The following is a 16,643-nucleotide window of genomic DNA, read 5'->3' on the forward strand; positions in this document are numbered from 1 at the left end:
TAGCGATCTGAAATACGTTTGTTGCCTTATTCGTTCCATTGATATGTAATAGCAGAGACAGTAAAACAGGAAGTATAACCAGTAGGACGCGCGGGGTAGTCGCGCGGTCTAGGGGGCCTTATTACAGGCCCGCGTGGCTCCCTCGTCGGAGGTTTGAGTCCTCCCTCGGGCATGGCTGTGTGTGTCTTGTCCTTAGAGTAATTTAGTTTAAGTTAGATTAAGTGGTGCGTAAGCTTAGGGACCGATGACGTCAGCAGTTTGGCCCCATAAGACCTCACCACAAATTTCCAGATTTATGACCAGTACTCGAGCAGCAACTGGGCAGCGCTTCTGCCTGGCTATTGCAGCCAGCGCGAAACACGACGTGCTGTCAGTGTTGGAGTACTGGTTATTCTTCGTGTTTTACTATTCCTGCTAATACGTATCGACAAAAGGAATAACACACTAGACTAATCTGAGACCATTTCATCGAATGGATACGAAAAAGTCTATTTTAAAAATGATTTTGCTTGTAACTGCAAACAAAATGACGCCTTTCAACGACGCCAGGTGTCGCTTGAAAGAAGTTATAAGCAGTATTTGTTTAGGCTGACTCCAGAAACATGTTGAGAAAAAAAAGAAACAGCTGCTGAAAGACCAGAGAAAACGTGCCTGACTGCTCTTAGGACAGATATCCTGAATTTGGTGTCCCTGGAGGAGCGATCAGTATTAAAGGATATGACAGCAACGATCATTCGAAGCAAAAAAGTGTAAACATAAGAGCTAAAATGCCGACCTTAAGAGATATGAGCACTTAGTTCATCTTCGACACTGTGAAACAAGCCTCTTATATTACAAGCCTTTTGCTTTTCGTATTTTGAGAGGTAGTAGTATGGTCCAAAGTAAGAAAAGAAGCCGAGTAAACATGGTTTCAGAAGCACATATCTTAACAGCAATTAACGTAAGAGCTTTCAGTACAAGGGTTTTGTTTCACAGTATTGAAGACGAATAAGTGCTCACAGCTGTTAAGGCATGAATTTTAGAGCCAATGTTTACTGGACATTTTGCTTCGAATGGTCATTCCGGTTATATCCCAGAATATTGACCGCTCTTTCTGGAACACCCTGTATATTGTTTAAGGACGAATAGTAAATATTTTAGAAGGTGATAGTATACCCTAATTCGAATACAGCTTGTGTTCAGTTTTAGAGATACGACTATTAAAACGTAACCCAAACGAATATTCACAGAATGTGTTAAGCTGAGGCTGACGATTAAGGTCAAAGTTGAATTCTTAAATTCCATTTCCCGCTTCAGTTTGGAAAAATTTGGAAATTTGTGGTAAGATCTTATGGGACCAAACCTCGGAGGTCATCGGTCCCAAGCCTACACACTACGTAATCTAACTTAAACTATCTTAGCTAGGGGCAACACGCACACACCCCTGCCCGATGGAGGACTCGAACCTCCGACAGAGGGAGCCGCGCGAATTGTGGCAAGGCGCAGCAGATAGCGCGGTTATCCCGTGCGGCCCTGCTTCACTGTTCTCTCTAATTCTCTCGACAACACCATGTGTAGTTATTGTAAGGTCATGTTGGCGTTCTTTTATGAGGCCAGATTTATTTACATTCCGAACGATAACTTAGTCTCTTGTGTTTACTTGCTGACTTGCCTTTCAACTACACCCACAGGCAAAAATCTAATGGGCTGAGGTGAGGTCAGCTGCTGTGGCCGAGCGGTTCTAGGCGCTTCAGTGCGAAACCACGATGCTGCTACGGTTGCAGGTTCGAATCCTGCCTCGGCCATGGATGTGTGTGATGTCCTTAGTTTAGTTAGGTTTAAGTAGTTCTAAGTCTAGGGGACTGATGACCTCAGATGTTATGTCATTTTTTGGTTGAGATGTGGGGACCTTGTTGGTGAAGTAATGTGAATATTTCTGTCGATCAGTCTTACGGGAAATGTTTTGTTTAAGTGATTTGTAATTTGAGGACTCGAATGTGCAGAGAGGTAGAACATACTCATCCTTGTAGCCAAAGGAACCTCTTCCAATAATGCAGGAAGCACGTATTCAAGAAAGTCTAGACAACGGGACCCAAAAAGACGTCGCCCCGGTCTCGTGCAGTTTAGTGAAAACACGAGTCAACTCTCTTGCATGTGGTAAACTCCGGTTAGCAAATCGTCTACCGTATTCTTCATAAGCAGCAACAACGTTTCCATTCCAAAACCCGTATAAGAGTATCATATCGGTATCCTAGCATTTGTAAATACGTGCAGCATGCTTAAACGATGCTACAGAATTGCCTAGCAGATCAAAATTATAATCACCGTTGAAAATTTCGGTTACGTAAACGAAAATAAAAACGGCAGTCGATACATAAACTATAACTGGAGTACCAGTGTACTTAACGAAAATTTACCTTTGTAACCAGCTGTATCTCTGTAGCCAACAATAACTGGGATTGACTTATTCTTACTTGCCTACGCTCCACCTGTTAAATATCTAATACGTTCTCAACGTTCTACTCCTAATTTCATCTCGTCCAGTGAGATAAATCCCAAATGGTTCAAATGGCTCTGAGCACTATGGCACTTAACTTCTAAGGTCATCAGTCCTCTAGAACTTAGAACTACTTAAACCTAACTAACCTAAGAACATCACATACATCCATACCCGAAGCAGGATTCGAACCTGCGACCGTAGCGGTTGCGCGGTTCCAGACTGTAGCGCATAGAACCGCTCGGTCACTCCGGGCGGCGATAAATCCCAAGTTGTTTCGATAAGCGCCAGCAAAAAAGTCGCAACACAGAAAATCCAGTCTTGATCTCTAAATGGGAACTGAGCCAAATTAATTATTTCGCTCCGTCCTTTGAAGCGCTTGTTTTATCTGAACTGAGTGAAAGGTGTTTCGTTCGCCTGTGAAACCGGTTGTCACGAAATCTGACAGTGAGGAAAAAGCAATAACGACTGCCACTCGGTGATATTCATCCCTGAAATTCTCACACTTGTTGAAGAACTTTCGTCTTGTGGTACAGTGTTCAAGGTGGATTGCTTGCCATTGTTTTGATCTGGAACGTGCAGCACTGTATTGCGCGATTTGAGCTCCCGGCAAGTTGACAAGTTTACAGTAATCAGTAAATCGAATACGTAAATCGGCGATACTCCCATTTCACGGTTCAACTTTAGTAGGGCAAGTATGTACAGAAAAACATGGCCATTGGGGACAGCAGCTGGACGGGCCTTCGCGACGATGTAGCAGCTTGTGTGTGATGTAGGCTCGAAGCCAGACACCGCAGCGGAGCGGGTTGCAGCCTTCCCTACGCCTACCACACGTCAGACTCCATTGCAGTGTGAGGAGCTAGAGTGCCGTAATAACTAAATCACTTCCCCGTTTGTTACAACGCAATACTAGACAGCCTCACTGTATTCTACTAACAACCAAAAGACCCTAACTAATAATACTAACAAAAAAACATGAAACGTTTTTAAAATTTTCTATTGAAGTTTCTAAGCAAGTTTGAGGAAATGTCAACTCGACAATTTCAGCCTATATACTATCTGTAGTCTCGAAAAGTCGTCGCTGCGTGATCACAAACAGTACTTGATGTCTGTCGAGCTGTAATTACAGTTTTATATACATACATACGAAAACAATATTCAGTTTCAGTTTCAACAAAAACCTATGCCTAAGAGTTAACGCCCTACTTGTGCATAGGTTTTATTGCAAGTTCTTACTTCCAGTCTTATGACAGCAGCAACCAACGTGTCGTTATAAAGAAATAAATGTCTTAAAAGGCCTAGACGGCTTTATTAAAAAAAAAAATACGTGATCGCAGAGTTATTCACGAAATTTATTTCCTTTATTAATATTCAGTATCTCATCAAATCTCTACTTCCTTGTCCTTTTAACTGCCACAATATTTCTCTTCAGTTATAGCTTCTCATTATCTGATGGTGCATCTAGTAAAACAACATATGTATGAATTAGGGTTAAAATGTAAAAAGCAATGGAATGATCAAGGCGTGACATTTAATAAGTGCCATGACTTTGCTAAACTGTCTATAACAATTTTTCTCGTAATTGTAAGTAATTTGAAGTCAATATTTCAACTTTGCTTCCGGAATCTATCTCCGTTTATGTTGATTCGCGTCCAACATCGTTAGAAGATACTTTTTGTACATCACTCATTCTCTTCATCTTAGGCATTCTGCGTGTTCATGTTCTTACATCGCTAGAGAACTTTTTTTATTGAATTGTATTTAATATTGTGTAAGATTCGATTGCAAGCTTCATGCAAAGAAAGTATATCTTACGAATTTTCATTGATTTTATTACGTGCTGCCACTATTTTGTGTCTTCCATCATTCTTCCACGAGCTGTCCGTCTGGCAATGAAACAACGGCGATTAAATGAGGTCCTCTTCGATGAGAGCCCACATAGGAATTTTATTTTCACGTACGAGATTTATTTTATGTATTGTTGTATTTTATTTTATTCCGTAAAGCCACCGACAATCGCTGAACATATATTTAGAGAAAGTGACAATGAAAGTCATCGATAAAATTATTAAGAATAATAATTTTATTGTGCAATATGGCAATTATAGTGGTACAACACGGATTTCAAAGCATTTCCTTGCCACTACAGGTACCGGAGATCACTATATTTCGGCAGCAAAGAAGCATTCAGTCTGAAAGCTGCCTGACTCCATCCCGGCGGTCGTCAACAGAAGAAATTTAAGCCAGATATAAGGTGAATACCATTCCTGACCGCTAGACTGTGTGTAAATTATTCGAATTAAATTAGTGACCACACTGTCTGTACCTGTAGCCGGCGTCTGTAACACACGCTACAACAGTAGCGCTCGACCTAGAGGTAACCAGTTCGAGTCATGGTTGTGGGAAACAAAAAAGATTATCTCCAGTATTTGATTGGAAAAGTCAGTGACACGCAATGTCTGATCGTCAAACTATGTACGATATTGTAGCGCCTGTGTTGTTAAGCGTATCCAAACGAACATCGCATCATTCTTCTTAATAGCACAGGCACTGCAATATCGCATTATTCCGCGATATCGGGCAGCGATTTCAGTTGAATGTGCTTCCCTGTCGGGAATTATATGATGTGTGGACGAGTACAGCTGTGACGCAGGAACGACGACATATGGAAGTTTGAGTCTGGTCGTGAGTCGTACACGGATAGCCAAATCGGTTAAAGCGATCGGTTGCGTAAGGCGGGAAAGCCGGGTTCGAGTCCCGAACCGGCACAAATTTCTTTTGTCGTCATTCTCTTATACATCTGATGGTTGTTCGTATTCGCAGGTGCAAATGCATTTCGTTTATATCAAACTATGTGCCAATATATGGGTTAAATCTCCTACCTCTGATCAGTATGTCGTCGGATGAGGGCCTGTGTCAGTGAAGATGGTGGCCCTTCCTTAGGATGATGTAGTAATCTCTCTCCTCCCCCCCCCCCCCCCTCCCAGATTCCTCCTCCCTCCCTCTCAACCCCACTTTGGCCCCACCATGTTGGTATTCGAGAAGAGTTGATTGTGTACTGACAATAGGATTCATCCTCTCTTTCTTCCTTTATATCTTTATCTATTGTTATTAAGTGATATAGGTGTAGAGAAATTCGTCATCATCTATTATTATCAGGTGATATTGGTATTCAGAAATGAGACAGTTTGTATCCTTAGTTAACTTGTATCAAATGGACTCTTCGCAGTCGTTACACTGCCACTTAGATTCTAGTTCTATTACAACTCTGGGATACAACATCAATTTGGTTTGATGTGGAATATGTGGTGAACGTTGTTCCTGATTTCACTGTTCTGATCACCGTTAAATGCAACTTTACGCTATTAATCGATATGCCAATAAAACAGACATTCCTTGTCGCGGTCTGGTTGCAAAACGTATTAAATCTAATTTAATTACATAGGCTTTACACAAAAAGTTATCCACTCTACTCCATGTCGGCAGATCCAGATATTTGTGACGGATTACGATCTCACTTTGCGTAACTGCACATTCATTCAACGTGAAAAACCTCCGGAAACATTACGCCACATTAGGCACGAACCCGTTTAGCAAAGAGTATAGAAGAGTAAGATACGGTATGCTAACAGGCACTACACTACTGTACGCGAATTCATCACGGCCACTTAAACAGATACGCTGAAGACGCAATCTTTCCACCACGCGGAGAAAGGGTGCCACCGCGCCTGAAGAAAGTAAATGCAAGACGATGCTTGTTTTTATTGACCGCTCGGCATTATCTGGGGGGCCGTCATACAGCACTGTCGCTTTTAAGATAGTCGCTCGATAGGAATCTTTACCTAGGGTCGCACTAGTAGTTTTCGAAGTGAAGTAGGATGCATCAACATATCATGTTCCATTCATTCCCTTTTCTCTTTTCCACGCTCTTCTATAGGCTGTTTCAAAGAGATTCATCCGATTCTACAAAATTTTATCTTTTATGTGAATGAAGATAGAAACTGAAAGTAAATATTAACTTATGCGTAGGACTGAAAAGTGTTTATTTTCGAAAGAAGAAAGGTAGATTATGGTTTAATGTCCCTTCGATGTGGATGTCATAAGAGAGGAAGCCTGAAGCGAGTTAGGAAAATCACGGAAACCTCAAACCTTGGTCGGACGCGGATTGCAATGGTCCTTCCGAATGTGAGTCCAGTGTGCTAAGCACTCAGCCACCTCACTCAGTATTTTCAGGGAAACCACCCGATTATAAGGGTGTATCATTTATAAGCACGCGCATGAGACTTTGGAGTACTGTTAAGAATTATGTATAGGGTTGTTTATCTTTCAAAAATGTTTCAATGTGCCCTCCACCGACCGCACGACAAGGACGCAGACGATAATCAAACTCGTACCATGCGTTTGCTAGCATGTAGGGAGTTACTGTATTCACTGTGGCATCGCAGTTTAATTGTTCGAAGGGGTAGCACATAAGCGGAATCTTGTAGCAACTAAATTCTGTGTGGTTTGAAACACAAACACTCCAGAAAGACACTTGAGGAATGGCCTACTTCTCGGCTGACACCAGGAGTAAATCCCTGTGATCCAACTGTAAATGTTGAATGCGCTTTACACCTTAAACGAGCATAAGTAAACAGTGTTAAGAAACTGCTGGCACCATCGTCGAATGCTTTGAAGTGTAGGACGTGCTGTGCCGTATTCTCGATGAAGCTGTAACTGAACTGCATCAGTTGAAATAGAGAACGTAAAACTGGTTTTGTTTCTATGTTGCAACCCTCTCTTCAAGACGCACGTTGGAGAGTGGGCGATTAGACGGGAGAGCGAGACGCACCAGAGAGACCGCTACCAGAAACCATACGAACGATAACTTACCATTAGTGCCAAGGTTGACAGGAGACATCGATAAAGTTCAATGAAGGGCAGCTCCTTTCGTACTATCGCAACCAAAGCTAAGAGACTGTAACGGATATGATCCGTGCGTTGGGATGGCTATCGTTAAAATAAAGCTGTTTCTCGTTACAACCAGATCTTTTCAAGAAATTTCAATCTCTAACGTTCTCCTCCGAATTCAAAAATATTTTACTGGCGACTAGAAACATAGGGAGAAATGATCATAGAAATAAAATGAGTGAAATCAGAGCTCTTACGGAACAATTTAAGTGCTCGTATTTCCTTTGCGCTTTTCAAGAGTGGAACGGTAGAGAAGTAGCTTGAAGGTGGCTCGATCAACCCTCTGCCAGGTACTTAATTGCGAATTGCAGAGTACTTCTAAATGCAGAACTATAAAGAAAACACTTCACTAGCGCTCACCTCAGTAGTGTGCAATTTACAGTCATGCAGCTAAAATGTCCAGCTAGATAAACATCAGGCTAGCACCCACATTCTGTCACAGATACACGCTATGCAAACATTTAGAAAACGTTCTTCCACTTGAACATGAGATTTACTCTAGATTCAAGCAGAGGAGGTACACAAATCCTATCAATGGAGGAGCGGTGGTGTCAGGAAAGGCATCCGGTCAGCAACTGAATCATTAACATTGCCACAACCCATATAACAAAGCTGACCGCATACAGGAACGGGGAAAGGCAAGGCAGGAGGAGAAGCTGACAGGTCTATATGACGTAAAATACGCTGACTGAAAAAAAACCGTAACACCAAGAAGAAGTTGTGCGACATAAACGAAAGTTGGTATGTGTGTTTCACAACTGAAAGATGAAATCTACTGAAATTTTGCACCAGTCGCATAAAAGTGGCACTAGTTACGCCACTATGAGAACGCAAATAAGGTTTGCTTTAAACGCACGCTGTAATGATCGTGAGCGTTAGTTGCCTTTGACATTTGACGTGGTGGTTTGATGCCAGTCAAGAATGCCTTTAAGGCGACAGAGACACCATTATCAGCACCTCATTGAGTTTGAGCGAGGTCTTGTAATAGAGCTGTGCGAAGCAGAATGTTCCTTCTGCGATATTGCAGAAATACTTGAAAGGAATGTAGCCACTGTAATTGAGTTCTGGCAGCGGTGGTCACTGGAGACCGGGCTCTGTATGGCCACGTGGCACCACGGGAGAGGAAGGATCATCGTATTCCGTGTACGGCTCTAGCGCACCGTACTGCTTCTGGTGCTGTAATCTGAGCAGCATTTGGCACCACAGTGACACAAAGAAGTGTTAATAAGCGGTTACGTCAAGGACATTTCCGAGCCAGACGCCCTGTATTGTGCATTACACTGACTGCACCGCCATTTTCGATTTCAGTGGTGTCAAGCGAGAGATCACTGGATGGCAGGATGGAGGTCTATTGGGTTTCCTGATGAAAGCTGGTTAGGACTCGATGACAGTGATGGCCGTGTGTTGGGTAGGCCGGTTGAGGGCCTGCAACTAACTTGTCTGCGTACTCCACACACTGGTCCTAGAATTGGAGTTACGGTCTTGAGTGCGATTTCGTTTGACAGTGGGAGGACCAAAAATTTGTACGTCAATCTGGTGATTCGACCTGTCGTGCTGCCATTCATGAACAACATCCCAGGGGGTGTTTTCTAACAGGATAACTCTGGCCCACATACCGCTGTTGTAACCAACCTGGTCTACAGAATGTCTACATGTTGTCCTAGCCTGCTCAGTCACCAAATCTGTGTCCGGTCGAGCACATATGAGACATCAACGGACGACACTTTCAGTCATCCACAAACAGCATTAACCGTACCTGTATTGGCCGACCAAATGCCACAGACACGGAGAGCGCGGATGACCTCGACGTTGAGCGCCCATAAGCCCCAACACACACATAGACACGGAACTCAGTCCCACAAACTGATATCCGACACCTTACAACACAGTGCACGCTAGTTTTCACGCTTGCATTCAACAGTCCGGCGTTTACGACTTCTTCCCGCTTACAATAACCCGTGCTTTCACAATTTTAGTCTCTTAAATATACAGGGTGTTACAAAAAGGTACGGCCAAACTTTCGGGAAACATTCCTCACACACAAATAAAGAAAATATGTTACGTGGACATGTGTCCGGAGACTCTTAATTTACATGTTAGAGCTCATTTTAGTTTCGTCAGTATGTACTGTACTTCCGCGATTCTTATGATCAAACTGTAAATTTTCACAATCAACATGTGTGGGCTGACGAGAATCCGCACGCAATTGTGCAATCACGTCATCAACAGAGATTTTCTGTGAATGTTTGGGCAGGTATTTTTGGTGATGTCTAGATTGGCCCCACGTTCTTCCACCTTTGCTCAGTGGAGCACGTTGTCATGATTTCATACGGGATACTCTACCTGTGCTGCTAGAACATGTGCCTTTACAAGTACGACACAACATGTGGTTCATGCACGATGGAGCCCCTGCATATTTCAGTCGATGTGTTCGTACGCTTCTCAACAACAGATTCGGTGACCGATGGATTGGTAGAGGCGGGCCAATTCCATGGCCTCCACGCTCTCCTGACCTCAACCCTCTTGACTTTCATTTATGGGGGCATTTGAAAGCTCTTGTCTACGCAACCCCGGTACCAAATGTCTAGACTCTTCGTGCTCGTATTGTGGACGGCTGTGATACAATACGCCATTCTCCAGGGCTGCATCAGCGCATCAGGGATTCCATGCGACGGAGGGTAGATGCATGTATCCTCGCTAACGGAGGACATTTTGAACATTTCCTGTAACAAAGTGTTTGATGCCACGCTGGTACGTTCTGTTGCTGTGTGTTCCCATTCAAAGATTAATGTGATTTGAAGAGAAGTAATAAAATTAGCTCTAACATGGAAAGTAAGCGTTTCCGGACACATGTCCACATAACATATTTTCTTTCTTTGTGTGTGAGGAATGTTTCCTGAAAGTTTGGCCGTACCTTTTAGTAACACCATGTATTACGTAGTCAAATGTATTCCCAAAGTTTCATAACTCTACAGCAATTACTTTTTGATGTTGCCATTTTCTCCTTCAGTGTATGAACACCCCGGGTTCACTGCACCTTTCTTTTTAGCTAAGGCTGTGGCGAAATTATGCGCAGCGGCTCTTCTGTGACTTCAGAATATAGTACGGAAACAGCACTGAGTGGTTTATAAGCGTAATTCTACTGGAGTTAGCGAGCGGCAAATTCCGCGTTGACGCGTTCCCTGTTTTCAGCTTTACGGCGATGGAGGGGCGATACCAGAAACAAATCACGGCGACCTTAAGGTGTTCCGGGGGCGAAAACACAGGTGGTCGTCGGCGGCGCGAGGATGATGTGTTTACGCCTGAGTCCGCTAACCCGTTCTCCCGGCCGGCCGGTCGTGAGTGGCCACATCAACGGAGCACGAGTTTAAAGGCGCATCGCCGCTTACGCAACGCAGCGCAGTGAGCGCGATGCCTCGGCCTTCTAACACGCCGCTTCAAATATCATCGGCCGCGGCTGTAGTCCGCCGCGAATCATGCGGGGGCGTGATGCGCTTCTCAGTCTCATTTAAAGATAGGGCCAAGTGAAATTCAGGTCTCATTACGAAGAAAACGCACATGTAGTACACGGTATTGTTCTTATTCGGCACGCGATATGAATTAACCGATTGTACGATAAAGTTTTAACCGTAAATGATGGGAGGAGGAGGAGGTAGATCGACTATGAGATGTCCAGACAGAGTAACAAATTACGGAAATTTAATTGTCTATACTTACTGCATTCAATGTCATTGATATGCAGCCTTCCATTTCACCCAAACTTGTTGGAAGGGGAGGCACATAAACGGCGTCTTGTAGCAATTGAGACCCACCTGGATACCCGAGTGCGTTAACGAGCCGCTTTTGGGATACGGGGAGGCACCTGATCCGGATCCATTCCGCCTCGCAGATTAACGACAAGGACTTGTGAGCCGGGCACATGGATGTGGTTTTTAGGCGGAGGCAAACGCCGAGCTAGTATTCACGTCCAGCTACAGATTCACGCCAAGCAGACATTTGCGCGTGGGATGCACTCTAGACGCAGACAGATGGGGTGGACGGAGATTCCCATCCTTTGGTGAATACGATACTGATGGCCATATATGCTTAGCTTCTTTAGACATGTAACGATCATTATCACGCAGCAACTGAATCCTTTTTGGTTCTAAACACAACTGTCGTCTCAAAGAACGCCACACAGGCACTTGAGGATTGGCTGACTCTCGGCTGGCGCAATGAGGTGACTTCTGTGGACCACAGGTAATTATTGAACGCGCTTTGCTGAAAACATCGGTCCTGCTGAAGTAGACTATTCGCACAGTAATATCAAAAGTTGCTGAGGATAACATCTCGGCTTTGGCAGCGTACTCGTTGTAGAGGATGTATAGGCGTTCGAAAAATGTAAGAATTATCTTAAAACCGTTACAAAGTAATATACTGCAGATGCATCTGACACTGAAACTATATGTTCCAAAACCGTATTTCATATGTATTTCTATTTTCTTTATTATTTGATCTGAACTTCCCTCATTCATCCATTTTTTAACAAGTAGTTCAGATACTCACTATATTCTTAGCGTGAAAGCTATGTCACCGCAGGAGCTACAATGTTAGCTTGAATTAAGATAAGTAAACAATAGCTATGCACTGAACCAGTCACTTGTGAGCAGGCAGTGATAAGTAGTGGACTTGCGAACATAGTGTGTCACAAACTGCATTGTGGCAACGACTCTAAATCCAGTCGTCAAGACAATCCAGAATAATGTTAAGAAGAGAGAAGAGTGTGAAAAATTGTTCCGCACACCTTGATTCCATAACAAAAATGACGACGCGTGGACGCCTGCCAAGTACTGATTGAAATGAAAAATGCGGCCAATTCTTTTCTGAAAGAATCCTGGCTACTGCGAGGAAACATTAACTGGCGACTGCAGATGGGAACAACAATGACCTTGCTGAGGAGATTGTTCGCAGAACGCCTAAAGCTATCCACGAAGCCAATGAAACACTTAAATTAAGACATAAATGCCAAGATTTCAGCCCATCTGTTACTCCAAACACATCACCTGCCTTATTCACTGTGTCTTAGTTACACTGAACTTTTTCCAGTGAAACTAAATAGAGCGAATGTATGACTAATGGCGACGTTCATACTCTACAAATAACTGAACCTTATGTTTTTTTCAAAATCTATGTGAGGTTTATGTAACATTAAACTACACAATGATATTATCATACTGGAAAAATGAAAAATATTTTCCGATTTCTGCTGCAACAGAAATACATAAACAGTGAAATTTCGGTTCTGCCGTATCTGCTGGTGACTGTGTTTGCGTAGAGAAAAGGTGACCTTGTCTCAGTCAAGGTAAAGGTCTTGTCAGTATGAACAAAGAACCGAATAAGTGAAGGTGAAAAATAAATAGTATACTAATTTTACATTTTCCACCACTACTTCTCAATATATCTGAAATAACTGAAAAATTCCGAGTGTTCGTCTACGTATTCCCTTAAGAAAACAGTGGTGTGAGGCGAAAAGTCGTATGGAAATGGTGTAAGATTTTGATCATCAAAATCGCAGAAACGGAAGACGTGTGGACAAATACAACCCAAACGTAGGGGTATTTTAAAATGAACGGAGAATTGTTTCTTCTACAGAATAAACTGAGCGTAAGACAAGTGAATTGATTTCAGAAGAATGGAAAGAAAAAACGTGGTATCTTCGAAAGGCCGTGGGAGTTTAGGTTCTGAATGAATGTAAACAGAGATAACACGTAGTTAAAACAACCTAATCGACAAAATAATATTTACAAGTAACGAGAAAGTAGTGAAACAACAACATTCAAGTTGTTGAAGAAGAAAGACGTCATTGATTATTTGATTCAGTGAATAAAATGCAATAACGTAATTGTTTAATGGATTTCATGTATCTTTTGATCCCGGGAGCTTTTGTGACACATCAGTTTCCGCTTTTCATACTCACAGGATGTCTACAAAATATAAAGAAGATCTTCTGCCTACTTCATTCTCCGAGTGAAACCGAGATTGCTTAAGTAGATCCAGAAGGTTTTAGATAGCGGACTTGAAGATGGTTGGTATTTCGTGAGGACCGAAAAGCCTTCAGTATAGTTGCTCATTGTAGCTATATAAATAAAATACTTACTTACGGAACATCAGTTAAAATATCACTGTATAGAAGACTTAGGAGAAAAAAACAGGCGGACAATTTCAGAATTGAATCAAGGAAGAAGTTGTGAATCTCGAACTGTTTATTCATAAAATTCCGAGAGTGTATCTTTCAACAGACAAACCAACAGTTTGCTATTGTGGTTATGTTTCTCACGATATCTTACTCATATCCTTTTCTACTAAAGTGGCAATAGTTTTAGCGAACGGCGCTGGTAAGCACAAGACAGTTATGTGTATGTAAAAGATTCGCTGCATTCATGCTTGTAATCCTAGAATTCCTGCTCCATGTGTTAAATACTTGCCTAAACAACGGACTGAAAACAGTAAGATTTCTACAAGATAATGGTTGCCCCCACTTCGAAACTTCTGTTGGATGAAGTATTAATTCAGTATTGGTGACGATAAAACTATTGCAAGGGTAGGAAAAGTGAAAGAAATTACTTTCACTTGATGTACTAAAAGACAGTTCTCACTACATGTTGATAATGCAAGGTAATATATACGACCAAGAAAAAGAACCCGTGTTGCAAGAATAATGGCAAACTTTTAAACACAATAATTTTATTGAAGTAGCTACGATGTGACATCATATAGAGTTAAAAATGAAATCAGTGGAGGGGAAGGGTAATGGATCACTCACATATATTGGGAGAATTCTGGAAAATGTGAGCGTGTGCTACGAATACAGCGGCGTTTGTTGTCCTCAAGTAGGCGTGTTAGCACAGATCTAAGTAATTCAGGTATGTGTTACTAAGACCTTAAGAAATGGATGTAGAACACGTGAAAGTGCTCTACTAACTTAAACGTGAATCATGGACGGATTCTCCATCTGGATAAATTTAGAGAAACAGAATTCAAGATAGAACGGGCAACAACTGTATTGTGTTTATCTCTTCCTCACGTCTGATACGTGAAAATCAGATGAGATTGGGGTATGTCTGAAAACATGTAGTCATGCTTCGTCTCCTCGATTAGCGTGAAATGAATAAAACGGGGAGTGATTAATGTCAGTAAGTGGTAATGATATACCGAATATTAATGTTGGCGTTGAAACTTCTCAAAATTATCAGAGGAGTGTGTTGGAACGGAAAGGGAAGCGGCCGGAATAGACTGCTGCGTTTGTAAACACCGCCAGGTGTGGTTCTCCTGCCAGGCTGTCACCGTCAAGCCTACGGACTGTTTACATGTTTCCACAAAATCTATTCGTTTGAACATGAGGAAGTACAGTTTACAAAGCTCCTGCTGCTACGCTAGGAGTAATTAGACAGTTCCTCTCGCAACAATTTTAGCTGTACCTGTAACTAGCCAGTTCGTTATAAAGTAAAACTACAAGGAATTTTTTTTACCCTCAAAGCAAAATCATACGTCAGTTGCACAATAAGAATCTTTTATTGGATTTAACCGGTTTCGACAGATTAATCTGTCAGCCCTGGAAATTCAATACTGGCTTATAATATGGTTAAACAGTCGTCGAATTAGGACATCTTAATTGTCCGAACATAATTTGACTTCGGCTTGTCAAAGATTGTGAGCCACTATTGAACTTCCGAAGATAGCTGAATAATATGTCGTAACTGGTAAACCTCTCCTCCCCCCCCCCCCAAAAAAAAAAATGCAATAGTGTAGCGGACGACTGCTTTTAAATACGACAGTCTGTGAAAAAATAACAGCTAAGAACAAAATCATAAATATGTTTTATCTTATTACCGCAAGACTATATTCTTGCCATATACGACTACAGAGCCTGGCGTAAGGGCCCAACTTGATGGTGTTTTCAAGGCAATAGCAGATTCCGGCTACTTTGTCTTTCAAGCATTGTCACTGAACGTCTTATCAAGAGCTCTGGAACGCCAATAAAAGAAGAATTCTAACTTCAGTATGTCGGTTGATGAAAGGGTTTATTAAGTTTTCAATCAATTACATGCCCCTGTTCATTTTCATGTGCCTAAAATTACATTTTTATTTCTTGAACACTTTGGGAAATAAAAGGGTGCTACGTCTTACGCGATTCAACCTGTGTATAGAGCACCAACGAGATTCTCCGCTGTGCCTTTAGCGAAGTGGGGAAGTGATTCTGTTTCACTGTGTAGCCCCCGACAACGGAGTTACTTTGACTCGCCGAGTACGTATGTCGAGATTAACGCACGGCGGAGAACGCGTCGTAGCGAGGCCGGGCCGACCGCGTGGCGCACCTGCGCCGGCCTCTGACCTAAGAGAAGGCGGCCCTACCTGGCTCTGAGGCTGGCTCCTCCGGGCCTGCCGGTCTGGTTTCGGGAGGCGGGCGGTGCAGGGGCGGCGGTGGAGGCGGCGGCCGCGGGGGCGGCGGCGGCGGCGGCGGCGCGCAGGGAGGCGCTGACAGCGCTAGTCCGGGGCAGGCGCGACGCCTGGGGCGGCGGCGGCGGCGCCTTGGCGGCGGCCGAGCCGGGGGGCGCGAGCCGCGGCGGCGACAGCAGCACGAGCAGCGCGAGCAGGAGCGGCGGCCGCATCTCGCACGGGACTGCGCCAGCGCGCCGCCGCGACGACCGGCTGCCCGGCCGCCGCCGCCGCCGCGTGGGCCGCGGAGGGGGAAAGTGTGCCGCCGCGGCAGCCGCCGCCGCCGCACTTGTCGCCGTCTCCGCCGCGGCTCTGCGACTTCCCTTCCGGGCGACCGCCCTCCACGCACAGACGCACTGCTCTGCTTCCGAGCACACGAGAGCCAAAACACTACCATCTGCTTAACAGCGCGTTGCTCCAAAAATGGTTCAACTGGCTCGGAGCAGTATGGGGCTTAACATCTGAGGTCATCAGTCCCCTAGAACTTAGAACTACTCAAACTTAGCGACATCACACACATCCATGCCCGAGGCAGGATTCGAACCTGCGACCGTAGCGGTCGCACGGCTCCAGGCTGTAGCGCCTAGAACCGCTTGGCCACTTCCGCGGGCCCGCGTTGGTCCACCTTCGGGACACAATACATCAGCGATCTCCATGGCACGGAATCGCCAAGCCCATGGCACGTTTCCGGACCTACGAGGTTACACAATTGTTCTAAGTAATGAGCCAATGATTTGTGGGC

The 16,643-nt window shown here is 43.7% G+C and overlaps 1 protein-coding gene across 1 annotated transcript in view; it reads right to left on the reverse strand.

Moving 5' to 3' along the window:
* Window positions 1–16,081, reverse strand: part of LOC126267295 (uncharacterized) — a 552,396-nt gene extending 536,315 nt beyond the window's left edge. Inside the window, exon 1 of the mRNA XM_049972371.1 lies at window positions 15,818–16,081. Within this exon, the coding sequence (XP_049828328.1) occupies window positions 15,818–16,074 (257 nt within the window). The 5' untranslated portion in view covers window positions 16,075–16,081. The remainder of the gene's footprint in view (window positions 1–15,817) is intronic.
* Between the last annotated feature and the right edge of the window lie 562 nt (window positions 16,082–16,643).

Source organism: Schistocerca gregaria, chromosome 4 (genome assembly GCF_023897955.1).
Source record: "Schistocerca gregaria isolate iqSchGreg1 chromosome 4, iqSchGreg1.2, whole genome shotgun sequence".
Classification (NCBI taxonomy): domain Eukaryota; kingdom Metazoa; phylum Arthropoda; class Insecta; order Orthoptera; family Acrididae; genus Schistocerca; species Schistocerca gregaria.